Source organism: Pteronotus mesoamericanus, unplaced genomic scaffold (genome assembly GCF_021234165.1).
Source record: "Pteronotus mesoamericanus isolate MK-2021 breed Mesoamerican mustached bat unplaced genomic scaffold, CSHL_Meso_final contig_20, whole genome shotgun sequence".
In the NCBI taxonomy this organism is placed as follows: domain Eukaryota; kingdom Metazoa; phylum Chordata; class Mammalia; order Chiroptera; family Mormoopidae; genus Pteronotus; species Pteronotus mesoamericanus.
The window spans coordinates 36,729,116-36,755,813 of record NW_026555085.1 but is presented as its reverse complement, the minus strand read 5'-3'; the positions used below and the strand labels follow the sequence as shown (position 1 = coordinate 36,755,813).

At 38.2% G+C, this 26,698-nt stretch overlaps 1 protein-coding gene across 2 annotated transcripts in view; it reads left to right on the top strand.

Moving 5' to 3' along the window:
- The window catches only part of FILIP1 (filamin A interacting protein 1), a 180,181-nt gene that overhangs the window by 112,949 nt on the left and 40,534 nt on the right, over window positions 1–26,698 (top strand). For both annotated transcript variants that reach the window (XM_054569635.1, XM_054569634.1), the window contains exons 3-4: window positions 6,544–6,717; window positions 13,481–13,659. In XM_054569635.1, coding sequence (XP_054425610.1) covers window positions 6,544–6,717; window positions 13,481–13,659 — 353 coding nt within the window. The remainder of the gene's footprint in view (window positions 1–6,543; window positions 6,718–13,480; window positions 13,660–26,698) is intronic.

Sequence of the window (26,698 nt, the reverse complement as noted above, 5' to 3'; positions counted from 1 at the left end):
AATCGTCACCAGTCATAATCATGATAATAAAGCTAAGTTTTGGAAACACTGTCAGTGGAACTCATTTCCTGAGTATGCCAAGTCCGCTATGGCTGCTCTGCTAGATGCAGGGAGATTTTGAAATATCCAGTCTTCTCTCCACTTGGTTTTTGCCCCAGAACGACCAACTCATTCCAGTTTCTCTGGGACTGTTCTGATTTTCAAAAGTCTACTTCATGGGACCTTGCTCTTCTTAGTCCCAGGCAAAATGGGACAGTTGGTTACCCTCATTTGCCCGGAACTGGCAAACATTTCCAAGTGTTTCCAGGGACCCTCCTGGCTTAGGTGACTAGCCTGAAGAGACCATGATTCCTTGGTGAAGAAGGATCTGGTTAAACTGTGAGAACATGAGAGGCTTTTTGAGCAAGCAAGTCTCTGGGAATCAGACAACCGTGCCGGGAAGCTTGAGCTAACTAACACAGCTCAAGTTTTAAGTGCTTTTGGTGGTGAATTGGTTTATCTGTCTTAAAGCAGTGGTTTCTAAGTGCAGCTGTACTTTAGAATCACCTGCAGGGATATTTTAAATCCCAATTCCTGGGCTGGACCAACAGACATGCTGATTCAGAAGTTCTATATTTTTAACACAGCAGGTAAAATAATCTTTCCATCACACAAATCTATGTCACTGTCTTGTTGGTTAAAAATTTTAATCCTCTTTCTGTTCCATGATAAAATGCAAATTCACTGCACGGTTTATATGGCTTTTCATGAGTTTCCTATTGGTTATCACTCTAACCTTCTGTTGCCCCAGCCATGCATCTCACTCTGGCTCTTGCCTAGTCTTCTCTTGGCCAAGATTACTCTCACCCTAACTACTTCCCTATTTCTCTGGCTCAAGTACTTGTGAGATTTTGGGTCACTTCCTCCAGGAAGCCCCCTCTTTCAGCTCGGTTTCAAGTCAAGTATTATTCTAATGAGTTTCTTAGCTCCCAGTGTTTCTTCCATCCTAAGGTTTGCCATGTTATATTACAAATGTCTCTCAATTGTTCATCTGTATCGCTGTAAATTTTAATCCCTGAGGATGAAATTTTATCTCCAGTACTGAATACAATGCATTGCCCAAAGTTAACATGCACAAATATTTATTGAATGAATGATTGGATTTAATCCTCTTCTGAACTATGCCACCAGTGTGGGCTCCATCTGTCCTGCGTCTTATCCTGTCCCTCAATCTGCAAACTCCCTGCAAACCCCAGATGCCCTTCCCTGACTTTAGAAGATGAAGCACAGACACCTGTTGGCCTTGGGCTTTGCAGAGCAGCTCTTTGCTGTCCCCACATGTTTTGAAATAGCCCCTTATGTAGCCAGTTGAGCCAGCTGCTTGCTCTACCTGGTCCAGTTTCAGTTCTGCATGGAAACCTTTGCTCTTAGCCTCAATATGCCTCCCTTGGCACAAAGAGGGACCAAGTAGAATAGAAAAAAAGGGTGTGACCCCTCTGTGTCTGTTTCTATACTCTTGCCATTATCTCACATTTATTCTCCTCCATCATCATGACTAAATAAACATTATTATTAAGTCTCTTCTCCTTCAATCCCCCTTTCTCTCCCTACTCTAGAGTCGCCTTCAAAGTATTCTTCCCTGTGGATCTCTTTATGTATATTTAAGTATAGGGATATGCTTAGCAGCTCCCTACAATAGTAGGACTTTAATCACTTGCTTTTGATAAGATTTCTTTGTAAAAACTAATAATGTTCAAGGACAGGAATTTTCTTACCTTTGTAATTCTTTTATACAAAAATTACAAGGTTTCCAAAAAGAGATGAAAAGTGGTTTTATCCCCAAAATGTAAGATCTTATTTACATAGATTGAATCACATGTTTAAAGTGGTGTAAACATTAGTTGTGATCACATAGTCATCTTTATTAACCCATTGATTAAATAGTCACCACAAGATTGATTTACTAAACTATTTTAATTAGCAATAATTTATAGGCAACAGCTATTTTACTTACATTGTTATTACTAAAGCAAATACAAAGCTTTTAGTAAATTCATGATGAATAATGTGGTTCTAAATATATAATGCACAGTGTTACATCACCATAGCATCTTTTTCTTTGGTAATTAGTGTCCACAGTTTTTAAACTATTGAGTTGTCCAACAAGTCCATCTTGTTTATTCATAAAATAAAAGACACAGTTTTCATTTTCACCAATGACTTCATTGATTTAGATATTTTGAATATGTCTGCTATTTCCCACATGGTATAATGTTGATTGTTCTCAGTTAATGTCTTGATTTGATCACTATCAACTTCAACTGGTCACCTGATCGTGGAGCATTGTCCAGCGAGAGATCTCCAGCATGAAACTTCAAAACCACTTTTGACACATTCAATAAGTCACACAGCACCTTCTCTATACATTGCACAAATCGTTTTTTTTTTTTGTATTTCAGTTGCATTTTTACCTTTCTTGAAATAATAAAGCGTAATATGCCAAAAATGTTTCATATTTTCTTCCATCTTCAATATTAAAATGGCTACACAAAAATTCATCAATTTTTTTTATTGTTGTTCAAGTACAGTTGTCTCCATTTTCCCTCTACCACTCTCCCCCACCCCAAAATTCACAAATTTTGGTTTTTTAAAAAAATACATGCTGATATGACAATTGTCACAATATAATCTAGCAAAAATTTTTTCAAATGAAGTTAAAGACAACTAAGCATTACTAGAGCCATCTTACAGAAAAAACTAAATGATCTTTTTGGCCAACCCAATAAGAATAAAATGTGTAGTATATGTAACATATTACAATACAGTTCAAACACAGTCGCATTGTTTGGGAAAGAAGAATTAGCTGTTTCACATCAGTTGGAAAGAAAGAAGCTGTTTTCTTCTAGTAAATAGGATGAGTTGGTCAAGAAGATAAATACCAACAATATTGACATGTTTTTAAACTGAGTGGCTTAAACTTTTAAACTGAAATAGCTACCTATTTACAGTTTTAAAAGCTCATTATTTACACTACCTCGTTAGAGCTTTGCATGGTCCCGGTGACGCAGAGAGGCTGGTGTCCCTATATTATAGACAAGGTGGCTGAGTCAGGGAGAGTAAATATCTTTTGGAAAGAGGCTGTTATGATTTAAAAATTCCTTTTTCAAAAAATGTTAAGGGCAAATTTTGAAATGTTTAGACTGTTAAACTATATCAGTCCTAAATGCTATATTTAGTTAGGGAAAAATATATCTTATAAAATTTCTTTTCTCCCCGTGCAGCAAAAAAGCATCTAATGATGGGGACCTAATAGAAACTAAATTGTTACCATTGACTGGGCACCAACTGTGAACCAACTTCTGTACTAGGTATTTTATATGTTGATATTGGATTTCATCCTAACAATAATTGTACAAGCAAGTTATTATAATCCTACTTACAGACAATGAAATTAGGTCAAAGCAATGTTAGCAACTTGTACAAATCACACAGCACAGCTGGGACTGGAAAAGAATTCTGGGTTTCTTCAAAGTTGGACTCACTGTATTATTCCATGTTGAGACTTTTATTTCCATGTGCACTTAAATTTTTATTTTCCTGATAGCTTTCTTTAATTTCCTCTGTGCTCAGATCATGTAAGTTTAAGCTAACTAGCAGTACAATTTATGAACTCAAGATTATTTGATTTGCATTTGAGAGCCACTTTCTGATTACCTCAATCCACAATTAGAGACAAACATTTTTTCAGAGATGTCATTTGTGGAAATGCCATATGGAAATAGTTTTGCTGTGATTTCTTCAGCTGTCTAGTCAGAATGTGACTAATCAGAATAAACATTAGATGGGAAAACCTATGATCTTTACACCAGTCTGTTTTTAGTACACGTACTGAGCTCGGTGGCTGTTGTGTCTGTGCCTTCGCTGCTGTGTTTGAAATAATTATAAAAGGAATCAAGACAATGTCAGAAACAGTGTATAGAATAATCATGTGGGCAATTTGGGTTTACGCCCTTCTTTGTGCTGAACCCCAGAGACAATTATCATAGGCTTGTCTATAAGCAGAATGCAAGCAGCATTCTCAGCATTTAGCACCTCAAAAAAGAGATAGCTGTTACATTATTTGCCTGTTTTATTTATATGAAATAGGAATGAATGATGAACTATTTCTTTTTTCTTTAAGTATAACTTTGTTTCTCTTTATAAATTCAATTACATGTTCACTGTAAAAAATTTAGAAAATACAAATAAACAAAAGAGAGAGGGGAGGGAAAGAGGGAGATTGGAAGGGGACAAGAGCGAGAGGGAGAGAGGTCAGAGAGGAGCAATAAAAACAGCCCTAGTGTCGGTACAGTATTTTAATGTCCATCTTCTAAGCCATTTTCTTTTGGTCCTTCAATATTTTTCTAAATAACCCAAGTATATATGTTTCAATTATAATTTTTTTTTTCCTGAAGATTTTGAGTTCTGTTTTCATTCTGTTCCTTTCTTAAACTTCTACTATATCTGTTTCGGAGAGCAAGGAGCAGACAATTTGAAATATTTACATTTCATGATAAATCAGACCTGTGTTTCTTTTTTCTTTTTTTTTTTTAAGACAACTTGTTTTCCTTCAACTTTGGCCAAAGCAAAAGGTGGACCTCCGGTGTGAGCAGTAAGGTGATAACACCTTTCTATGAACAGTAAAAGGAAATGCACTTGACGATGGGAAATGTACTAAACTGGGGAAGTTTAGATTAGATAATACCAAGGATTTGTATCCAGTATGGTTACTAGGTTTCTTAATTGATTAGTGTGGAAGAGTACTCTCAACTCTGGAATCACCTTAAACAAGTACTAATGCCTAATTCCTTCTCCTGAAAGATTTGGATGTAGTTGGTCTGGGATTGCCTGGAGATTGGAATTTTTCAAAGTTCCCCTGATTCCAAAGCAGTCAGGTTCAAAAACCGTTATTTTAGAATTTGCTATATATATTCACCCGTGTGATAAACATAGGGAGAACTTCCTGCCTGAAGACCAATAACAATGAACATACCTTAGGCTCCTTCAGTACAGGGCCACCATATACAGATACGGAGCTGTGCCTTCCACAAGGGTGCCTAGCAGAGGGGACAAAATACAGCCCACTCTTTGCTCACTAGGCAAGCTGCACTCCCACTCTGGGCTACATCTCCTGGCACCTTTTCTAATTTGTGCAAAGACACTGTACAACCTGGCCTGACACTACCTCCATGTTTGTGTCCTTTCACCCTACATGGAGGCACGTTGCCTTTCCACTGAACTGTATCTGACTTTAACTATCTCCCTAATTCGAAACCACTAGGTTCCTCAAAATTAATATTTTCCATTTTTGTCTTGAAATGAGCACACTATATGTGGCAGAAACAACATGGGAAAATCTGCAAATTCCAGTCCGTTGACGTTTCTGTAATAAATTAGTCTTCAGCCATCTGGAATTAGATTATTTTGGAGACTCTGAATTAGCAATAAAAGTGAAAACCCTCAAGAAAGACCAGCTTGATAACTGTGCTATCTCAGGACTAACTGGTTAGCTCCGATGTTTAGAATACCATGATAATAAGCCAGGTTTATAATTTCAAACCCGTAGTTAGCATAATACAGGGAGAGACTCTGTTCCATTGTCATAGACTGAACACTGTTGCCAACCTTTTTATTCCTTAGTGTAAGTTAAAATGAAGTCAGGATACTTCATAACCATCACCATTACTGGAAAAACAAGTATATGACTAGATGGAATACATTTAGCAGGTGTCAGCTTCATTTTAACTAGAAAAATAATCACTACTAGCCAGTAGTAAGTACATCAAGATATATTTGCATTTTGTGACGGGGACCATATCTATATGATAGAAAGCTTATAATTATGTGGTTTTCTCAAGAACTTCAACAAGATGCTAAAAAAGTTTTGCTAAAAAACCAAACAACTCTGACCCCACCATCCTGAGTCATGATTGACAACCTGTATGTTAAAGGGGTTAAATTTCACCTTCAGTGTGAATACATTCATTTGAAACGCCCAGTCCAGCAACCTGTGAATTCCCAACCATGTGTTTCTGTGCAAAATAAATCACTTGGTGGGAAACAGGAAATCAGTAATACAGGCTGTTTTTGTTAATTACACATGCAGTTATAACTAGAATGGAGAGAGCAGGGTTTTATTTTAAACCAGATTTGAATACTACACTGAGCATAAATAGAAAACCAGAACACTTTTATTGTCATTGACTTTATCTGCACTGAAAGGGGGTAAATATCCCAGGAGCAGTCCAACCCCCTCTTATAATCAGTGCTACTTAGAAAAAGCAGTTTTTATGTAGTTAATATTAGCACAAATCCTTTGCTGCCTGCCTGCTTCCTAGCAACTGAAGCAGAGTATCTGCTTGCCAATCTGCTTTTGGTAAGAAATAAGAACAGAAGACCCAGTGAATTTGACAATCGCCCTGAAGAGGTGGGGGATGTATTCAATAAGCCCTGTGCTGATTTTGTGAGCTTCAGCATGTGATTTATGTTGCCAACCATCTGACCTTGCTGCACTTTCCACCACAGGCCAGGGAAGATGTGATCCACATGCTGAAGACGGAGAAAACCAAGCCTGAGGTTCTGGAGGCTCATTACGGGTCTGCGGAGCCAGAGAAAGTGCTGCGGGTCCTGCACCGAGACGCCATCCTAGCCCAGGAGAAATCCATAGGAGAAGATGTCTACGAGAAACCAATTTCAGAGGTAAAAATATGACACCAACAATCCCCTCGGAAGGGAACCTCACAGTGATCCCTTCACATTCTTCCATTTTACACGCTTTAATATTTTTTCAAAAGCAACATTTTTATAATACACTAATATAAAATTAAACTGTAATTAAATAATTCATGAATTATTGTGGCTACACTTCAATGATAAGAATTTTAGAAGCATTTCTTTGAATATACTTAAAGCTAGAAATATATTTCTCATATGATTATTACAGTTACCTGCTCTTGCAGACTGTTATTCTTTAATTTCTCTAAGAGATTATGAGTGTAAAATTTGAAGTGCTTATCGGCTTTAGCATTGAGTTGTCAGGATTATTATCAAACTGGTAACCTAAAATTAAATTTATTTTATTATTGATATTTATGGTTATAAAGCCACTGCTTTGGTATCTAATCAACTCTGTGATAATTAAAATCTCATTCAAGTGGCTAAAATACAATGGTGGGAGCAAAATCCCAATGCAATGCTTAAGACAATTATTTAAGATGAAATGAAATCTAATAGGGCTATAATTTAATAATTTTTACGAGATTATATTAGGAACAATTGACTATTGTTATTAATTACCCTGATGCTATATGTTAAAAATAGAAATGTGATGCTGAATTAAGGAACCAGTTGATGGATCTAACCATATTGACTCTTTAGAATTCATGTAAAAAAATTCATAGATGTACAATTAGTATCACAAATGAAAAAGAACACAAAAATTTAAAGTCTGACCAATTTATTATAATTTAACTTTTAACTTAGTCAAGTCTTTGCACAGTTCATTTTGACATATCTCAGATGAGATCTGCTTTAGACAATATTCACAACAAATTGATGGTCTTATAATATTCTACTTTCTGCAACTAGGATAAACTGAAGTTTTGTTCTCATCTTTTCCTAAAATGCTAAGAACTGATTATGTGGTAGGATGTAGTCAACAGGCTGAATACTGTTTCATGTTTGAGATCCATGGTTACTAGCTGTGTGTGGCTTTGGTCTTGTCACTTCAGCTCTTTAAGCCTCAATTTCCTTATCTGTCAGGTGAGAGAAACAACACTGCACTTATAATAGAACTTCTGTGAGGATTAAATGAAGCAATGCCAGTAAAGCCTCAACTTTGAGTCTGATACATTTTAGGTACTCCTAAAATCCCCTTTCAGTACTCCAGCAAATATTAGTCATGGGTATGTGCTTTGACCTAAGGTTGGTAATTGCTCACACCTGTAATTAGCTCCAAACTTGGAGGGATTTGAGGAGTAAAAGATATAGAGAAGTCAAAATATCAGTTTTATTTTATTATCATTATCACCTGAACTGGAGAACTCAGTTTGGATAAATGGTATCATTTGAACTTCCTCATTTTTTTCTCCCATGCTTGAGTTTGGAATGACCCCTCAAAAGAGCAGTAGGCCTGCAGAGCACATGCACTTACCCAGAATCAGTGCCTCTAGTGCATGAGTTTTATGGACAGTACACAAAGAAAGAAGTTTCTGACCTACCTTCAGAAAGTGGATGTAGCCCAAATGCTCCTGCCTCCTGAACAGAAGAGCAGAACAGAAAATACCTACCCTGTGGGTTGTCCTTTGGAATTGGCTAAACTGGGCATGATTCTTTGTTTCTTTCTCTAAATAATCTAAAAAGTTTATTCTTCCCCTGGGGAAGAGTGAGTGAGGAGATAGAGAAAAGGACAGAAGCTTCTATTCCCAGTACTGCCAGAATGGAGAAGTCCTGTTTTTGTGAGGGAAACAGAATGCTAGGAGGAGAAAAGATTTCTCTCTCACCATCTACAGATTCTTGGTCTCTGAAGCCTTCTGGGCTTAACAATCAAGTTTGTGTTACCCAGGAGCAGGAGTCCTGCTTTCAACTTCATGGGGCAAAAATCCCAACACATCACTTTTCCATTAGCCCCCTTGGACCCTAAACAAATAATCTAGCTCTTGTTCCTAGAAGCCATACTACACCTCAAGCCAAAAACTTGTGGCTTATTCAAATTTTTCATACTAAATTAGTCCCAGCTAGTCTACTCAATAGAACTCACTAGAGGCAGTGAAGCCAGTATGGTGAACCCACCCCCCATCCCTTGCCAAATATCTGGGGAGAAATTAAGTGTCAAGTATTAAATCCTCCTGAGCTTTCAGGATATCAACATTCATAATTCTTAAGCAAAATTCCAAACAAATTCAGGTTTCAGTGTTTTTCCTTTCCAAATTCTTATTCTCCTTAACCTTAGCCAGAGGGATCCTAATCTTAAACACTTTTAAAGGTGAATTAATTCTGTAGTGCCACTAGTCAATTTTTTTTCAGAGTCCTAAGAATTATTGGACATATGCATTTATCATAGTACCAACTTGAAATTTTAAAAATTCAAGAAAATTCCCAGCTCCAAGATCAGTTTCTGTCAAGCAAAATGACATTCCTTGACCCTACAACTCAGTGCAATACAGACCCATGTTACCCTTCCAAGACCAAAGCAGAGACGTAGGAGATGTCTAAGAAAAGAGGGCAGATACAGAAAACCTTCAGCTACAATAAAATGCCAGTCAGTCTGGGCAGTTGTCCACATCAGACAGAGACTGTTACTATCAAAATGTAAATAATTACGGGATATGGAAAACCCTATGTTGGATGGAAGAATCTGTTTGCATATACAGTACTATCCTTGCCCTCAGTGAGAGACATTTGAAATGCATCTTTTGGTGAAGTTTAGGGATTTGCAGTGGTGATATTCTCTGTGCCTAGGTCTTATTTTTAGGTGCTCTAATATTACACCTGTATATTTAACACCTGTTTAATTTTTTCTTTTCTAGCCCTTACACCCAGGCCTAAAAAACCCATCTCTTACCATTGATTTTCCTTATTTCCTCCTTATTTCAGCTGGAGAATGACCCCTCCCCTGGGAGACTCTTCTGCAGCTTGTGTGCCTTGGGATTTAATGAGGACCATACCTTATCCAGGTGTTACTGTTCTCAGAACTTAACCTTCCCTCGTGTTTGACCTTTCTAATCCTGGAGTAGCTTGTCCTACTCAAGGCAACAGAAATATTTTCTTTTGTCACAGCCTTTTCTGCAGTAAGGAGGCTCAGCTGAGCTTTTTTTTTTTAAAAAAAATATTTTGACCAGTTTCTTCAAGAGGTTTTCTTTGTTCTCTGTTCTTATTTTATGGATCTTAAAGTGTTTTGATTGTTTTGCTTGCTTCTACTTCCCTATGTTTTCAGACCCAGACATTTGTTTTCCTAATACTGCCTTCCATAATCTATATTCTGTGGTCTCTCTCAGTGAGAGAAGTAACAGCAAGGTATTAGGAGTCTGCCAAGAGGATCCTTTGTTTGATACAAATCTTACCTACTTTTATGTCTTTGAGTTGGATAATCTCTACTAAGGAGCGCTTTCCCATCATACCACACCTATGTTGTGTCCATACCTGCTGCTGTCCTGCCTGAATCTCCTCTTATTTGTCTTATCTTTCCTTTAAACTCTACATTTCCAAGTTTCTTGAGCATGTTCACTCAGGGCCCATGTAAATAGTTGACACTGAGAAACTCACCAAATAATATTTCAAATATCCTACCCTGATATTCTCAGATTTTAATGCTTAAACATTTTATGTAACCAGTTCGAATAGTTATTGCGGTCTTGAAACATTTCTGGGATCCCAACACCCTCTTTGTGGGGGAGTCTCATTGCTCTGTTTTCTGGGCTCTCCTGTCTCTACCTCCTATGATCATACATTCTGATTCAACAGTGACTAAATTAGCTCACTTTTCATGGCCCTATCTTTAAGAGCACTTAGATCCATTTCCCTTTTGTGTAAATCCAGCGTGGTCTTTAAGACCTCATGTTTCCTCTTAAGTAGATTTATTTCTTTCTAAGTTCCTTAATACTTCTCCAGTTAGCCTTCTGCTGGTAACAGCTCAAATCACTTCCTGAACTACGATCATTTGTCTAAGACATACTGAATTTTTTCCCCATCTAAAAGCCTTGCACTTCTTTTCCACCACACCCTTTCCTTAGTAAATTTAGGCTTTTGGCATTATGATGAATTCATTCAATTTTACTTCCATCTCTGTCCCAGTGAGAGTTGTATTTCCAAAGTAATAGGTGCCCATTTCACTTTTAGTAAAAAAAGTGAAATTAGTAAAAGGTATCATTCCTCTACAGTTGAGCCACAGTTTGGATCCTTAAAACCAAAGCCAAAGGTACAGTGTACATGAATAAAGAATCTGCAGAGCCCACTGCAATGGGAGGTAGTCTTCAGAGCCTCTGGGCAAGCCACACAGATCCAAGGGTTTGGCTCGCCTCAGTTGTCTCCTAAGAACTCAATGCAGTTACAAACAAAATAATAAGAAGGATCTGACACAGCTGATCACTGCTACGTATGTTCTTTCACCCAGAGTTTAACATTGAAGCTAGATCCTCACACATTAATGCTTTATTGCTAAAGAGAAATGGGTCTGTAGTTCTGGGCAAAAAAACATGGAGCACACACTGATGTCTCGGCATCCTTCCTATGGGCTAGAGGCCAACAGCGCTAGAGGTCAAGCTCAGCTAGTGTAGGTGAGGTGAAAATTGCCCACAGAAACCCAGCAACTCCTCCAGCGGCCTAGCCCCAGGGCCATAGCTGTTTCAAAGGCCCACGTGGATAGAACGTACTAAGGCTAAGGTCCACCTTTTGTCCAGGCTGCCCCAGAACGCCAAATAGCAATATGTGCTCTTTTTCTCTCTAGATATTCCTACAATGTCTACCTGGATGTCTCCTTCAACCATCCAATTAACAATGCTCCCATCCGCCTTGGCTCCTCCATGGTTCCTTTAATGGATTGAGGGATAACTGCAAAAGTCTGACAGATGACTTAAAATATTTAGCTTTATTATTAGTACAAATAAATAAATTACCTCACCAGGCTTTTTATACTTCCTCCCCTCCTAAACTTTGGAGAAACCACTTGAGAGAGATCTTGGGCCAACAGAACACAATGTATCATATTGTGACAAGCAGAGTCAAAAATAAGAAATGAAAAGTTTCAGCTGCTTATCTCCAGTTCCCTATTGCAAATGGTAATATAAGTCACTCCTCCCTCCTTAGTGAGGAGCCAGGAGGGTATGAGGAAGTGGACAGAAACTTTTCTTTCAAATACTTTCAAAAGCATGGATAGTCCTATGCTATCATAAAGGATCAAAAAAGGGAGAGTCTCTCCTTCTACATTTCTGATGAGGAGGAGGAGGAGGATGCTGATGTTTCAACAATGCTTGGCAAATTCTAGAAAACATGGTGAAAAACCACATTTGTAGGAGAATGAGAGAGTCCTTGGGGAGAATATATTGTAATGTGAAGCTATGAGAAAATCCCTTCTACAGGCTATCCCTTTAGGATGGCAGAAATATACCAGACCCATAAAAGTACAATTTGTTAATCCTTGATGATCTCAAATATTATCAGCCACCAGTTAATCTGGGCTTCTTCAGCAGTCTGTCTGCTCACTTGCTTTTAGGAGATCTAGGCAGAAGGCACTGAATATTATGGGGAGAGTATCTGTTTCATTTGGGGCACTAGAAATTACCCATTCACAACAGAAACATGCAGTTGTAGAGGGAACCTTGGATCCTTCCAATGACTGAAAGGCAAACATGGAAAACCCAGCAGGAACAGCTCTGATGCTGATGCCCTGTGGAGCTAACCCCTTAGGTTTTAGGGAGTTGGTTGTGGGGTTGAGAATGAGTTTTAAATATGTCTGCTTCAACATATTTAGGGAGCAGTGGTTCTCCACTAGGGGGAAGTCAGCAGTTTTTCCCACAAGAGTACATTTGGTGATGTCTGGGAATAGTTTTGTTACAACCAGTGGTGATACTACTGACCTCTTTGGGGCAGAGGCCAGGGAGGCTGCTAAACATTCTCCAATGGACAGGACAGCCCCCCAAAATAAAGAATTATTTGGCCTAAAATGTCAGTAGTGCTGAAGTTGAGAAACCCTGTAATAGAGTTTGAAGAGGAGAATAGGATAGGGAACTATCAATATTGTAAGATTTGATCCAATTTAACAAGCATTTACTGAACACTTAACTTTGTTCCTGTCACTGTGCTAGGCACTAGGGACTAAAAGGATGATTAGCGCATGACCCCTTAAAGATCTTATAGTCTGGCCAGGGAACTCGGCACAAAGCCCTGCAATCATATTTGATAAGATCTCTTTTAGTCTGAGATTTGGGCTCTCCACAAGTTCTGAAATCCTCTCTATATTTGTCATCTCTTGAAAAAGAGGATAGTAGGTCCTTTGTATACTTTTTCCTAGAAATGCATTTAACTGCAAACCTTCAAAAAAAAAAAAAAAAAGATTCTGATGATGATAACGACCTCCCAGGGTAGAAGTTTGGCACATGTACATGCTGAGCTCTTCTGTTACCTGAGATCAGGAGGGATGTTACCCTCTTTCTTTCTGGCTAGAGGGTTTTGTGTCATCTCATGAAACAGTGAAAGACTTTGTTTTCCTGCCAGTTTAGGAACCATATGTATGTTCACAGTGCAGGGGCCAGTAGGCCAGAAGTCAATAATAAGGCCAGTAGGCCACTGCGGCCTTATTATTGACTAGTTTACAAAGCCAAGAGGCCTAGAGAAAATTATGGAATAGGGAAAATGGCCGAGAATATCCCTTCAGGTAATAAATCACTAGACCAATGTAAACAAATTATTTAGAGTCATATACAAATAAAGTAAAATATTAAGCTCTTTCCCATGTTTGCTTACTCAGCTGGACAGACTTGAGGAAAAACAGAGAGAAACCTACCGGCGCATGCTAGAGCAACTGTTGCTGGCAGAGAAGTGTCACAGGCGCACGGTGGACGAGTTAGAAAACGAGAAGCACAAACACACTGACTACATGAACAAGAGCGACGACTTCACCAACCTGCTGGAGCAGGAGCGGGAGAGGTAATGTGCCACCAGGCGCATGAGGGCGCCTGCCGCCCTCATCTCTGTCCCTGCTGTCAGGGACCAGACTTTGTTCCAGTGATACCACAGATAGGTGCCCAGTCTGATTCCAATTTCTAAATGGCTTCTGACCTTGGAGAGTGAGATGAGCTTTTATCTGGAACTATTAAAGTGAATATATTTGGGGGTGCATGTAAGTAGGACTCCATGTTCCCACTAGAATTTTGTAAGCCATAAACTTCGTAGCTGGAAACCAACCCAGGAAGATTATATTTGAACTTGATCAATGAAACACCCACATTAGAAAAGCCTCTCCACTAATTGCCTTCTATTTGAAATACTCTACTTGTTCTCTTTGGGATTGAAATCGACTTATTCAGGAAGGCAAATTTTTAAACTTAACAATTTAAAATTAATTCTATTCATTCTTAATACCAGTATAGAAACTCTTAATATTCAGTTGTATATAAATTACTTAATGACTAGAACTATCTGCCTAACTTTCTAAGGGTTTAAAACTCTTAAAACAATGTAAAAAATCAAAATCAAAACAAAACAGTGTGCTGAGCCTTGATTATGTATCCCTGCAGGTAGTTTTTCTCAGACCAGGGATTGCCACATTTGAAGCAGACTCCAAACTGACAAGCTCTATGCTACCCAGTTTTTTTTTTAGCATCTTCTTTTTAGTTTATTCTCTTCTTTTTCTTCCCTTAGCTGAATAGTATGTCTGTGAATTTCGCAGTCTTTGAAACCAATGACTTGAATCCTGATGCCTTGAGCTACCAAGCGTGTCTGCTTCTGTGTATAAGGCTTGCAAATTAAGAGCCACTCAGGGAATCAAAGGACATATAAAGAGCTTCCCAGACAAGAAAAAGCTAAAGGAGTTCATCACCACCAAATCAGCATCATATGAACTGTTGAAGGGTCTTCTCTAAGAAGATGAAAAAAAGATCAGAAATATGAACAATAAAATGTCAATAAATACATATCTATCAACAACTGAATATAAAAAACAAAATACACAAACAAGCAGAACAGAAACAGTCTCATAGATACAGAGAACATTTTCATGGTTGCCAGATGGGAGAGGGGTTGGGCAGATGGATGAAACAGGTAAAGGGATTAAGAAATACATATTGATTGTTATAGAAAGGTCATGGGAATATAAAGTACAGCATACAGAATATAGTCAATAATGCCGAGTGAGTGCAAGATTTATCAGGATGATCACCTAGTAAGTTACATATATAATGTCTAATCACTGGGGTGTACACCTGAACCTAATATAATAATGTATGTCAACTGTAGTTGAAAAATAAAAACTATTTTTTTTAAAAAAGGCCACTCAGGAACAGCTTTACCAATTCCAGCTTTATTATCTACTTAATAAAGAGATATGGTTTCCCCAGAATAGTTTACTTACCAGAAAAAGCTATCACAATAAGAGAGGAAATAAAAACATGAAACAGGGCAAGTTTGTGTTAAATATTCTAAAATTATTGGTAATGTTTATCTATTATTAGACGAGGCACATTCCTTGGGGAGGCAAAAATGGAAAAGAGAACAATGGCTGCACCATTTCCTCACTATGGTTTCTTTAAACCCCTCTTCTGCTTCTGTAAACTCATGCTTATCCGCTTCATGTTGGAACCAATACATGGTCCAATTTGACATTTTCGGTAACCAAACAGTGAGAATAAATGCCACCTCCTCAATCTAAAACACGGACATTGCAAACAAGTTTCTAATGGCAGCGTCAGTTACAGCCATCTACAGCAGGCCCCTGTGCTGGAATGCCTCAGTAAAAAAGTAACAACTTGTTAGAGATGGGCTTTTTAAAAGCTCTGAAATCAAATAATTTTAAAAAACACCTGTGTGGATTAATTATTTCCCGATCACTTTGTAAATTATTTCATTACCCAGATACATTGCTTTTCTCTAATTGCACACTTAAGGCCAATGCCTGAAGTGGCACCAGTTCACTTACAGAGGTGTCGGCTTACGTGGAGTGTCTGGATCAGAGAGACTGAACTACCCAGGCTCTTTCCTTTTCTTTCTTTCTTTGTTTTCCTAATTTTTGTGTTCTGTGAGAGTAATTGAACAGTTCAAGCAGTACTTTTACATCAATTATACAATAAGCCTATCCCAGATGTGTTTATTTACTAACTTCATGCTGATCAACTTCATGCTGAACAATTCCAATCCCTTTTTTGGAGTTAAGTTTACTAAGACAACTACAACAACCATATCCCCTGAGTGAAGTGCTATGCAGAAGGTTTTTAAAAATCAAAGTAAATTAAAAAAAAATTACCTTAAGATGCTTTTGATACTTTGATCAGCACAACTGGGATATGTCACCAAACTTTCATGTTTTTTATAAGAATTCATGAAGACACCTTTGGCTCTCACTTAATGATAAAACCACTTCAAAGTTTTGAAATAGTATTTTTTGACTCAACAGGTTATACTTTAATGTTGCATATTTTTTACTGTCTATTTTTCCCCCCTGATCTATCCCCTGACTGCCCACCAGTGTGTATGTCATGGTGGGCACACCTTGACATACTTGTTTGTTAACTTATACACCCACTATGACTCTGGTAATTTAAGCTGGCATCTCGGAATTTCTCTGTGACCTGAGGCATCAGCAGTGACTGGCCTGTCCCGTTCGCGGGGCAGTGAAGCCTGTAGGATTTTCTCAAAGGTCAGGTTTGGGATTCTTGCCTTTGGAAACTGCCCTGCTATAAATCTGCTTTGAGTTAAATCCTCTTTTTGAAGTAAGCAGTCATAATTAGATCTACTTGGGGTCAGTTTGCTGACCCCAAGGCTTGCTTTCCCTTCCCATGGGCCAGGTGGCAGTGGAGCTCCTCCCCACAAGGCCCTTGGACCTAGTCCCTTGGGGCTCAGTCTGGGCCCAGGCGTTCTGGCAGCCTGTGCTTGGGTGCCACGCGGCCATGGCCATAATACCTGCAAGGGGAAGCTGAGCTACAGCTAATAAAGAACTGGCATTTCTCAGCACTAGTGGGAGTCCTGGCATAGACTGTTCCAAGTTCTTTGTTTGCTTCTTTGTTTTGCACTCCCTTTCCCATCTCTGGAAAAGTCTCTTTTGTGAGGAAAAGAAAAAAGAATAGAGAGACAGAAAGAGAGACAGAGAGAGCCAAGAACTTTCCTTGGGAAACATTTACCTTTGTTTCTTCTGTGAGCATGAGTAAAGGAAGGAAGTGAGACTTGAGATAAGCCTAAGTGGTTTGCTTCTTACGTCACCGAGTTAGTTTGTCCCACTGGATGTGTGACTCCGTAGCTGTCTTCATCCCAGGCAGCTTTTCATTTGATGGTGGTGGAATCAAGGGGGAATGGTGCAGAGCCAGGGGACTCCACCTAAGGGAGTCCATTCTCTATAATTATCCTTCTCTGTAAGGGGTCCTCACTTCCAGAAAAATGGTAAAAGATAACAAAAATGGACCCAGGCACACAGGATTAGTAGCAGATTTTGATAAGCAATCCAGATTCATGTATTTGATGAAACCAGGAATCTGAGGCTCTGAGCATCGCAGAGCACTTCTGGGATCAGCCTTTTCAAGCTCCTCATTCTACAAGTGGAGAAATTGAGACCCAGAAAAGTTATGTAGCTCAATTAAGATCATAAAACAGGTCACTGACATTTTTATGCAAATAAGCCTCTTGGACAAAATGGCTTGTTTTATGTTTTCTTTGTGTGTGTGTGGACTCCCCACCTCTATGCTCTTATGTCCAAACTATGACATAACGTCTTTAAAAGGCAGAATGGCAGATATTGTGAGGATATAAACACAGTGATATTAGGACCAGCAGTGTCTCTAGACTGTCAATATAGGAGCAGCTTTAAGACATAGTCTGTTGGGGACACAAGTCTGGGGACTTGTTTTGGAGCCAAATTTGACTAGGATACACGGTGTTCCACTTCAGTTGCATTCTGTTTGGGACTTTTCTGATGCAAGGCTGATGATGGTTATGGGAGGGCTACATAAATCCCTCCTCCAAGCTACCTCCGTGCAATGGCTACTGACCTAAACCATGCAAATGTAAAAACTCTTCAGGAGTTGTTAAGTTCATCTTGCAGAAAAATTCCACAAATTAAGTCCCTACAATGGACAACATATTATTCTGGGCTTCCTTTGTTCTAAGACAACAGACTGTGATCATAATTTATTACCATTATTTCCTGCATATTTATTGTTATAAATAGTTGTATTCCCAGATTAAGAAGAGGAAATAGCATGAAAAAAATGCATTGGCTTAAATGGTATTGTTAATAATAAAGATGAAATTTATCCTTTATTGCATTAAGAGAGGGTAAAGAGAAGCTCTCTTTCTAAATGCTATATTGTTTGGTCCGTATTTAAACTAATTTGATCTTTAAAGGGATAATTCTGGGCACATGAGATCACCTTTAGAGTTTATGTTTTATTCCTTGTCTGAACTGCAAGACTTGTGATTTTAATCTTAAACTTCACTAGGGTTGCTTCAAGAATGTCAAAATAGAGACAACACAGTTACATCAAAAAAAAAGATCTTGAACTTAAATATTTGGGGGTCATGTGTGTAAATGATGGGGGGAGTGCTGTCTAAATCTATAACTGTAGATACAGGTTTTTAAAGCTTTTGGATTCTATAAGCTCAGCTGGGACTGAATAAATAATTACATCATCATATAATCTTGCAGCAAGCTTTCCAAGTATAAGTTCTTTTTATTTTTTTTTTTTAAGTACAAATCAGCATCTCAGGAGAAATTTCTGAACTTGTAAAGCAGGGAATGCAGGAGCAGGAGCTTGAATGGAGGGAAAGCTTTCAAGCCCCATTTTGGTGGTGTTTAGGTCAATGGGAAGGGGACTGGACATTTGCCTGGTGGCCCATGGGACAGGCTGCACTATTACATTTGCCTGTGGGGGGGGGGGGGATGACCAGTCAGACAGAGTAAGTTTTTGAAAACTGGCTGTAGTGGCCTGGGATTTGGGGAAAAATTCTTGGCTCACTTTATAGAAAGAGATTCACATCTGGTTCCTGGGCATAATTTCCTAAAATTCCTTGGATTTAGATGGCTTATCTCTAAAATATGGCAATAAAGTCGGTTTTTTTCATTGGTAGCTTGGAAGATCACAATAAAGCACTTTGTTTAAAAAGATTGCTGCTGATGTGTAAATGATCAAGTCTTATCAAGCAGAAAGTAATCAGTAGGCGGAACATATGGACAGAAAACATCTGAGCCCTGAGTCTGCATTAGCGCTGTGCTAGATGCTGTTTAATAGCACAGTTAGCTTTTATTGACCACCCCGATATGCTGGACACATACACATCTTGTTTAATCCTTATACAACTGTAACATGTGTAATAATTACCACCTCCATTTAGCAGGTAGGAAACAGACAGATTATGTTCCTTGCACCAGACGTCACTGCGAACAGTTCATGGAAAGAACCAATGTTTGAACTGAGCTTCTTACAGTAAAAAAATAAAATGAAGTAACATTTTTTACTTCTAAATTCTTAGCTTCTAATTAAAATGAACACCTCATTTCATTAATGCATGGAGGCAGAAAAGATGACTTGGAAAGTTGGACAATGACTTCTTGGACTGCCCAACCATTCTGTTCAGGATTCAAATTCACAGACTTGGTCATGAGATATGCCACCTACTACCAGTATCCTTACTGACTGAGAAAATCCGTAGGAATAGAGTTTTTCAGAAAGAAGAGGGATTAGATTTCAGAGATTCAGTCACAGAAGGAATATGTTTTACAGCTGATTTTCTGAAAGAATGCTGGGCTCAAACTACACCTTTCAATTCCTCTTATCCTTACAATATGCAAATCCTGATTCCTACTGGAAAATGTGACTGAAATGAAGGAGGCTGCCGTTGGTGGTATTACGCCTATAGCACAGCTTGGTTGTTTATGTTGGGGGGTGGGGTAGGTGGGGATAATGTTAAAAAAAGTGATGTTACATCTTACTTAAAAGGGACCAAGTAATCAGTGACACAAAGACAGTTCCCTGGGCCTGGAAGTTTGGAATTAAAGGGGAGTTGATCCTCCTAAAGGACCGAGAATATTAATGTATCTACGTTCAGCATAGTAGAACATGTCACTTATGTTTAACTAGGCACTCTGTGGATTACATATGAGTGTGAGTCTATTAAAAAATGCCTTGAGTTTCATTTTATCAGATTCCAACTATACAAGAATGCTGGGTCTTAAGTAGACGTGACCTTTTCTCCCAAGCTTTAAAGTATCCTCATTATCTGATCAACCAAATTTTCTGATTAATTACAGGTTATGATACAAATTACTTTTACTGTTATGGAAAATATTTCTGACACATTTTACTTTCCTTAGTTTTTTAAATATACCACAAAATTCAGTTAATTCATATTTGATGAATCAGGATCTTGTCACGCTGCTACCTGCCACCCATACAACTTCAGGGGCTATTAGATTATATTTAAATGTAAATGTCAGTTATGGTTGCATTTTTGTGTGTAAGGGTGGTGAAGACATTTTCCAGATCTTAGGTTTAACCTAGCTGGGCGTCTTAGTTAATTAGATTCAATGTATTTGGACTTCAAGGACAACAAAAACAAAACTCAAATCAAGAAAGACTCTAATATTATACAAAGGGGTGGGATAATAATCAAAGGAGACTGGCCTCAAGAAAGGAAAGGCATTGAAAAGAAGGGCTTGAGAGACAATGAGCAAGAAACACACTTTACTGTTTAAGATTTTAATTCATAAGAATGTCTCAGTCTTGTTATTTGAGACCCTTTATTCTGAAGAAGTCCTAGGAGAAGTGAAAATGGAGGATGGTATGTGAGAAGAGTGAGAGCCCAGTAGTGGGAGGTGGCCAGGTTGTCGTCTCTCTATATCTGAACAAATTATTGAGTTGTTCTCTTTCAGAAAGATTTTAGGAAATTGTCAGACAGTTCCTGAAACTCTCAATTCACTGAAGAGGCATCTTCTGAGAGAAGTAGTGGATGCTGCAGAGATGAAGTATGAAAAAAGCAAGACTAGTAAAATTTTGAAACTGAAAAGTAATAGAAATGTTTTCTAGCAGAAACTAAAGTCATTTTAAAGTTACAATAAGTAAAATATTGTGGTATTGGTACATGGGTAGACAGGTCAATAGAGCTGATAGGTGTTCTGGAAATAGATTATAGTAGATATGGAAATTTAAAGTAGAAACGGCATTCCATATCAGTTTTAAAAATTGAGACCCTTAGTAATAGTTATTATCATAGTTATTTTTATGTATACTGCAGATAATTTATTTGTGAACATGGGGTACAACTTGTCATATTTTAGTTAGGGAATTGCCCTCCAGCCTCATCTAGTTTCTACTATTTCAGGAGAACCATCAAGATAACATTAGTGGTTTATGTTAAGGGAAGATTTAGCATTGACTTTTTAAGTTTCCAAAGGATCAATGAGTCCTATGTAATAAAAAAATTATATTTGAGGAATAAAATATAACTACAAAATATATAGCTGGAAAACGATGTCTTTCTATTAAAAAAGCAATATTATGATTTTAAGCCACATAAAATTTTATGGGAAGTAAAATATGTGATAACTATAGGCATCCCTTAAAAAAAACTACTATGGTAACTTTGCTGAAGTCATAAATATTGCTGTATTTCTATAACTTTGCATATTCAAAAAAATTAATGAATTAAAAAGAAGTAGCCAAGAACACATTTTATATCTTGAAATAATATAAGTATAAATCCAACTGGACTGACTTGTTAGAATAACCTGGGGAATAATTATACTCTTTTCCCAGCAGCTGCATAAAGCAAACTGCTTTAAACATGAAAAAGAAAAACCCCACACAAACAAACTAAAGAATTGTACCTCATAGTGTACCAAGTTGAGGGGTTATTTTAATGCATATATTTGTCACAGAAGTTATTGTTGGTTATTAAGCAGAGTCCAGATATAAATTCACTAATTTAGAAAATCTAGTACAGATCTACTGTATATATTTTAGATAAAAAGTTGATTGTTATTGATACAGCATATGTATACAAATACAAATTCATGCTTGCTTTTATTGTTAATCAGAGAGCCTTCAGAAACTAGGACAGATGGGAAGTTTTGAGCCCTGACTGGTATGGCTCAGTGTGTTGGGCATCGTTCTGCAAAGCAAGAAATCCCAGTCAGGAAAATGACTAGGTTGTGGGCCAGGTCCCTGGTTAGGGGCGTGTGAGAGGCGATCGATGTTTCTTTTGTGCATCAGTGTTTCTCTCCCTCCCTTCCCCTCTCTCTAAAAATAAATAAATAAAATCTTTAAAAAAATAAAAAAGAAACACAACGAAAATCAGGAAATAACACGCAAACCAGTTATAATGATACTTTAACAAGCAAATTTTAAGTCAATGAGGAGGAGCGGAGTTCTGGCCCACAGAGTGCACTCTGGGTCGTCACAGATGGGGAAATAAAAATAAGCCAACCCAGACATTTCTCTGTCTGCCAGGAGAAGGGGGGTGGTGATTCCCTCTAGTGGAGAATGCCCCAAGCCCCTGTGTCCAATGGCTTTTGTTGAAAGGATTATCAATGGGGGCTAGGTAGTAGGAATGTTCAGGTGATCTCATTACAGCAGTATGTTAATGTTTACAGACAATAGATGATGTTTTGAGGAAAACAAATGGTAGGAACACACCGATTTACATGGATCTGAGACAAGACGAGTAAACATAAAACCGTAAACATAAAAGCACCAAATGATTTAGGGTCAGGGTCTATGAATTATGTAAATTTCCTTCCCAGCATGAGCTGGTTATCATAGTTTTTGAGGGAAAAACAAAGCATGCTTTAAGGAATTTACTTCTAGGCCTGATTTCCCCCAGGAATCGCCCAATCCAGTTTAGGGATATCTCCAATATTGTTTCAAACCTGAGCCAGGGTCGGGGAGAAGAGCTGCCAAGAGATAAGGAGGCTTCTTTCAGATAGAATAAGGACTCTGGCCATATCAAAGCCAAGGGGTGAGGGTCTATTGCCCTTTCTCAGTGTCTTCCAAGTCCTTCTCATGATGGCCCCTTGCAACTGTGCCTGTCTTAGGTTGCCCCTGCAATCAAGGGGTCTTACCCATCATTGATTAACCAGCCATCCTTTGAGGCCAAGTATGGTGATGTGAGGGAGGCAGGGGCTGTGGCCCTGCCAGGGGAACAGGTTTAGTTTCCTCAGTGGTCTATTTTTGCAAGGCCTCCTTGCTTAGCTCCAGCCTTGGGGTCCTCTCACCTGCTGGCAAGGCTACAGTTCCTGAAACCAGATGGGACGGTTGCTAACAAGTCAATAATTACAGTCTTATTGTCTACTCAAGTGACATACAGTGAATGCTGCTTTGAAGTGACAAATTTTTTTATTCTTTTGATCTGGCAATATACTGATACTGCCAATTATAATCCAGGCAGTTGAAATTCCAGACAATGCATCAATTAAAAAAATTTTTTTTACTTGATTTTAGAGAGAAAGAGGAAGGGGTGGGGAGAGAGAGAGGTAAAAAAAACAACATCAATTTGTTGTTCTACTTATTTATGTATTTATTGGTTGATTCTTGTATGTGCCCTGACCAGGGACCAAACCCACAAACTTGGTGTATTAGGATGATGCTCTAACCAACTGAGCTACCCGGTTAGGGCTGATCAACTCTCACACGCATTCTGTATATCAGAAAATACAAAACCAAAATATCCTACAGATTTTAAAAAATTAATTAGAGCATTAGTGAGATGTATAAGTTCCAGAGAAAGCAACTGAATGCAGGTTGCAAAAACAACTGGATTTAAAAGTGAAAATTTCCAACAACTGATTTGGAGTTTTTGGTTTCCAAATTCCAAACTAGTTGAATCAAATTATTAATTGAGCTGATGTCTTGTTTCAACATTATGGATAAAATCAGATATTGAAAAGTAATAAGTGAGATTATTCTTCTGAAATGAAAAACTTGGGAATGCTGCCTTAAACTGGCAGCCATTTGTTATCACAATTAATAACAGGCAAATGTTTTTGCACAAATTTATACAGCAAGAAAGAGTTAAGAAAGGAAACTGCTGGAAAAATCTGTTGTCTCTTAGCACCACAGAGAATAACTCCATTACTTTGATATTTTTCCTTTTTTCCAGGCTGGAAGAAGGTACTGATATTAGCATTACAAATCCTGTACTCCAGGGAGGGAGTTGGAACTTGGGAAGGTGGTGTTTGCAGTGTTTGGAGGTTGCTCCTTCCTGGCTCCTTGACTGAGTGTGCGCTTTTTTCCAAGAATGCTTGTGTTTGGAAAGTACTTCACGGTGGTGAAAAGTTTGAACAGAAAAGATTAATCAAAGGTTGGGTCTTTCATGCTCAATGCATAACATATTCAGCTCTTGGATGTGAATTTCTTAGCCAAGAAACTATTCAAATAATATTCAGGGGCCGAAATGTGAGCTTCAACTGCAAACAAACTAGAGGTCAACTTTACTTAATCTTAACTTATTCCTCTTAAGTTCAGAAATGCTGTGCTTTAGGATTTTCTATACATTTTTAACAGTGCCTAATATCCTGTAAGGGTGTATTGGAAGTTACTTTTATTTATTTTATTCTTAAGTGCTTGAGGAATTACATGTCTGATCTGAAGTGTAAAGGAAACTGCAAATGCTGAACCATGACTGCTCCATATCCATTGTGCTGTTAGAGGGGAGAATGCTTTGATCTGCCTAGTCTTTGCCTTTATTACAATGTCACCAAATCTTGTATTCTAATCATCAAAGTATTCTTACTTTGCCCTCTTTTTTATACCCACCATCCCTCCCTCCAGTACTTTCTGATTTGTGCAGCTTTCCAATGGTCCCAGATTTGTCTGACTTCTGGAAGACATATCATTTGAGAAGTTCTGGGTCACATTTCTCCCAAGGAAGGAGGCACAAGTGTGTGAAGAACTACTGCCCAGACTTAATCCACCATTATCAAACCTCCAGGGAGATCCTGGAAGAATGTTCTCCTGCCCCAAGTAAGGAACACAAGTGCAGTACTTCTAGCATATCCTATGATTTTCTTCAGCTTGCCTGTCCACATCAGGCCCCACAGTGCATCCACTTCTCATAATTCTGGAACATAACCTCCGCTGCTGCAAATAAATAAATAAATAAATACAAATATCTTCTGAGATGAAAGCACATTGAATTGGCAACACTAGCGATTGCCTACACATTAAGAAACTTCCTACTTGCCATGGGCTCAACTAGATCTTTCTCAGAAAAGTTCAGGAAACTTCCTCTTTTTCTTTTCTTTTGTGATGATTTTAAATGAGGAACAATTGAGAGAAAACTTGATTTTAAGAGCCACTGTTCAGGTCATAATGTTAAGTGGCAACCAGATGCTTTTAGGATAATGGGATCCTAGATACTCTGAATCTGGCACTCTAAGAAGTTATGACGGCATTAAAAGTTCTAATACAATACCAACAGTGGGTTTAGGACTTGGTATGGTGACCCATTATCACAACAATACTTTCCATGTACATTATATTACATTGGAGTACACATTTCAGTTAACATATGCTAAAGAGTTTGAGAGGAGAACCTCCATTTTGTTGTATGTCATTCATAGAAAATTTCTAATTCTTTTAGAATAAAAATGTTTATTTAGTTCATTGAGTAAATAGTAACTGAGTCAATATCCATACCTGACCTGCCCATTTGGATGTTTAATAGGTTTTTCAAACTAATGTGTTCCAAACAGAACTCTTTGTCATTTCCTGCAAACCTGTTCCTCTCAGTTGTGTCTATCTCAATCAACAGTACTTCTAATAACTCAAACTAAAAGACTAGCAATCATCATTAATCTTTCTCTTTCTCTCAACCTTCAAAATGTAACCACCAGCAAGTTTTATTGATTCTGCTTTAAAATTCTATTGAGAATTTGTCCATTTTTCTCCAGAACCATTGCTGCCATCCTAGGCCAAGATAGTCTTATCCAAGCTACCATTACATTGCTTGTCCAGGCTACTACATAGCTTTCTCTAGACATCTTGTTTCCACTCTTGTCCTCCTTGCCCCCAAGTACAATTCTCTACATATTAAGTTATGTAATCAGATCCTTCAGAAAAGGATCTGAAAATTCAACTCCTTACCACAGAGTGGCAACTTACTGTTTTCCAATTGTCATATCTTATTGGAATATATTGATAATTCATGAAAAATGATATACCGTGATGCAAAAAAGTCCCTAACTGAATTTCACCACATACATGGTTATGAGTAAACAGTACTTGTAAGCCTGGTGAAGTTTCAGCTCCCTGTCCTTAGACACACTGACAAGTTCCCAGCATGAAAAGTTCAATCAGGCAGATGCAGCAACATTTTAGCTGCAGGATCAGCTCATTTTCTGGTTAAATCAGGTGATAGGATTTGCTGCTAATTTGGGGGGACAAAGAACTAAATGGAGGCCTGGGTCTAGAGAGAGCACCCTAAGGACATCAGGCTGCTGAGCTTGCCAGGTGCTTATGCCTCATTTATACAAGAATGGGGGTGCCACATGTTTTCAATCACTCATTTCACCAGTATAAATATGATTTCTAACATTCCTTGGACTAATTAGAAAAATTTGTAGTGCATGTTAAAGGCCTTGTATTTTGTCAGAGTTACCTCTGGAGCATATACTCCTGAAAAGGACACTTCTAATGTTAACTAAATACTAATTACTGAAAGGACCAGTCATTTGAATGGACCTTGTATGTCTCTTCCTTTGCTGTTCATGCTCTGGTCACAATGGCTTCCTGTCTGTACTTGGACCCTCCCAAATGTATTCCTGCTTCAGGCCCTTTGCACTCGCTGCTCCTTCCTCTGTTCTTTGCATGGTCGGTTTCTTTGAGCCTTTTGTATTCATTCAGATGTCACTGCCTTAGGAAAATCTTTAAGGACACCTCCTTTGAAAACATTCTTGTTTCCTTTTCCCGGGGCACCTATCACTTTGGGTTGAGACCCTGTGCACACCATATCCACAGTGTTTAATATAACGCCTGGTCCTTGGTGGACA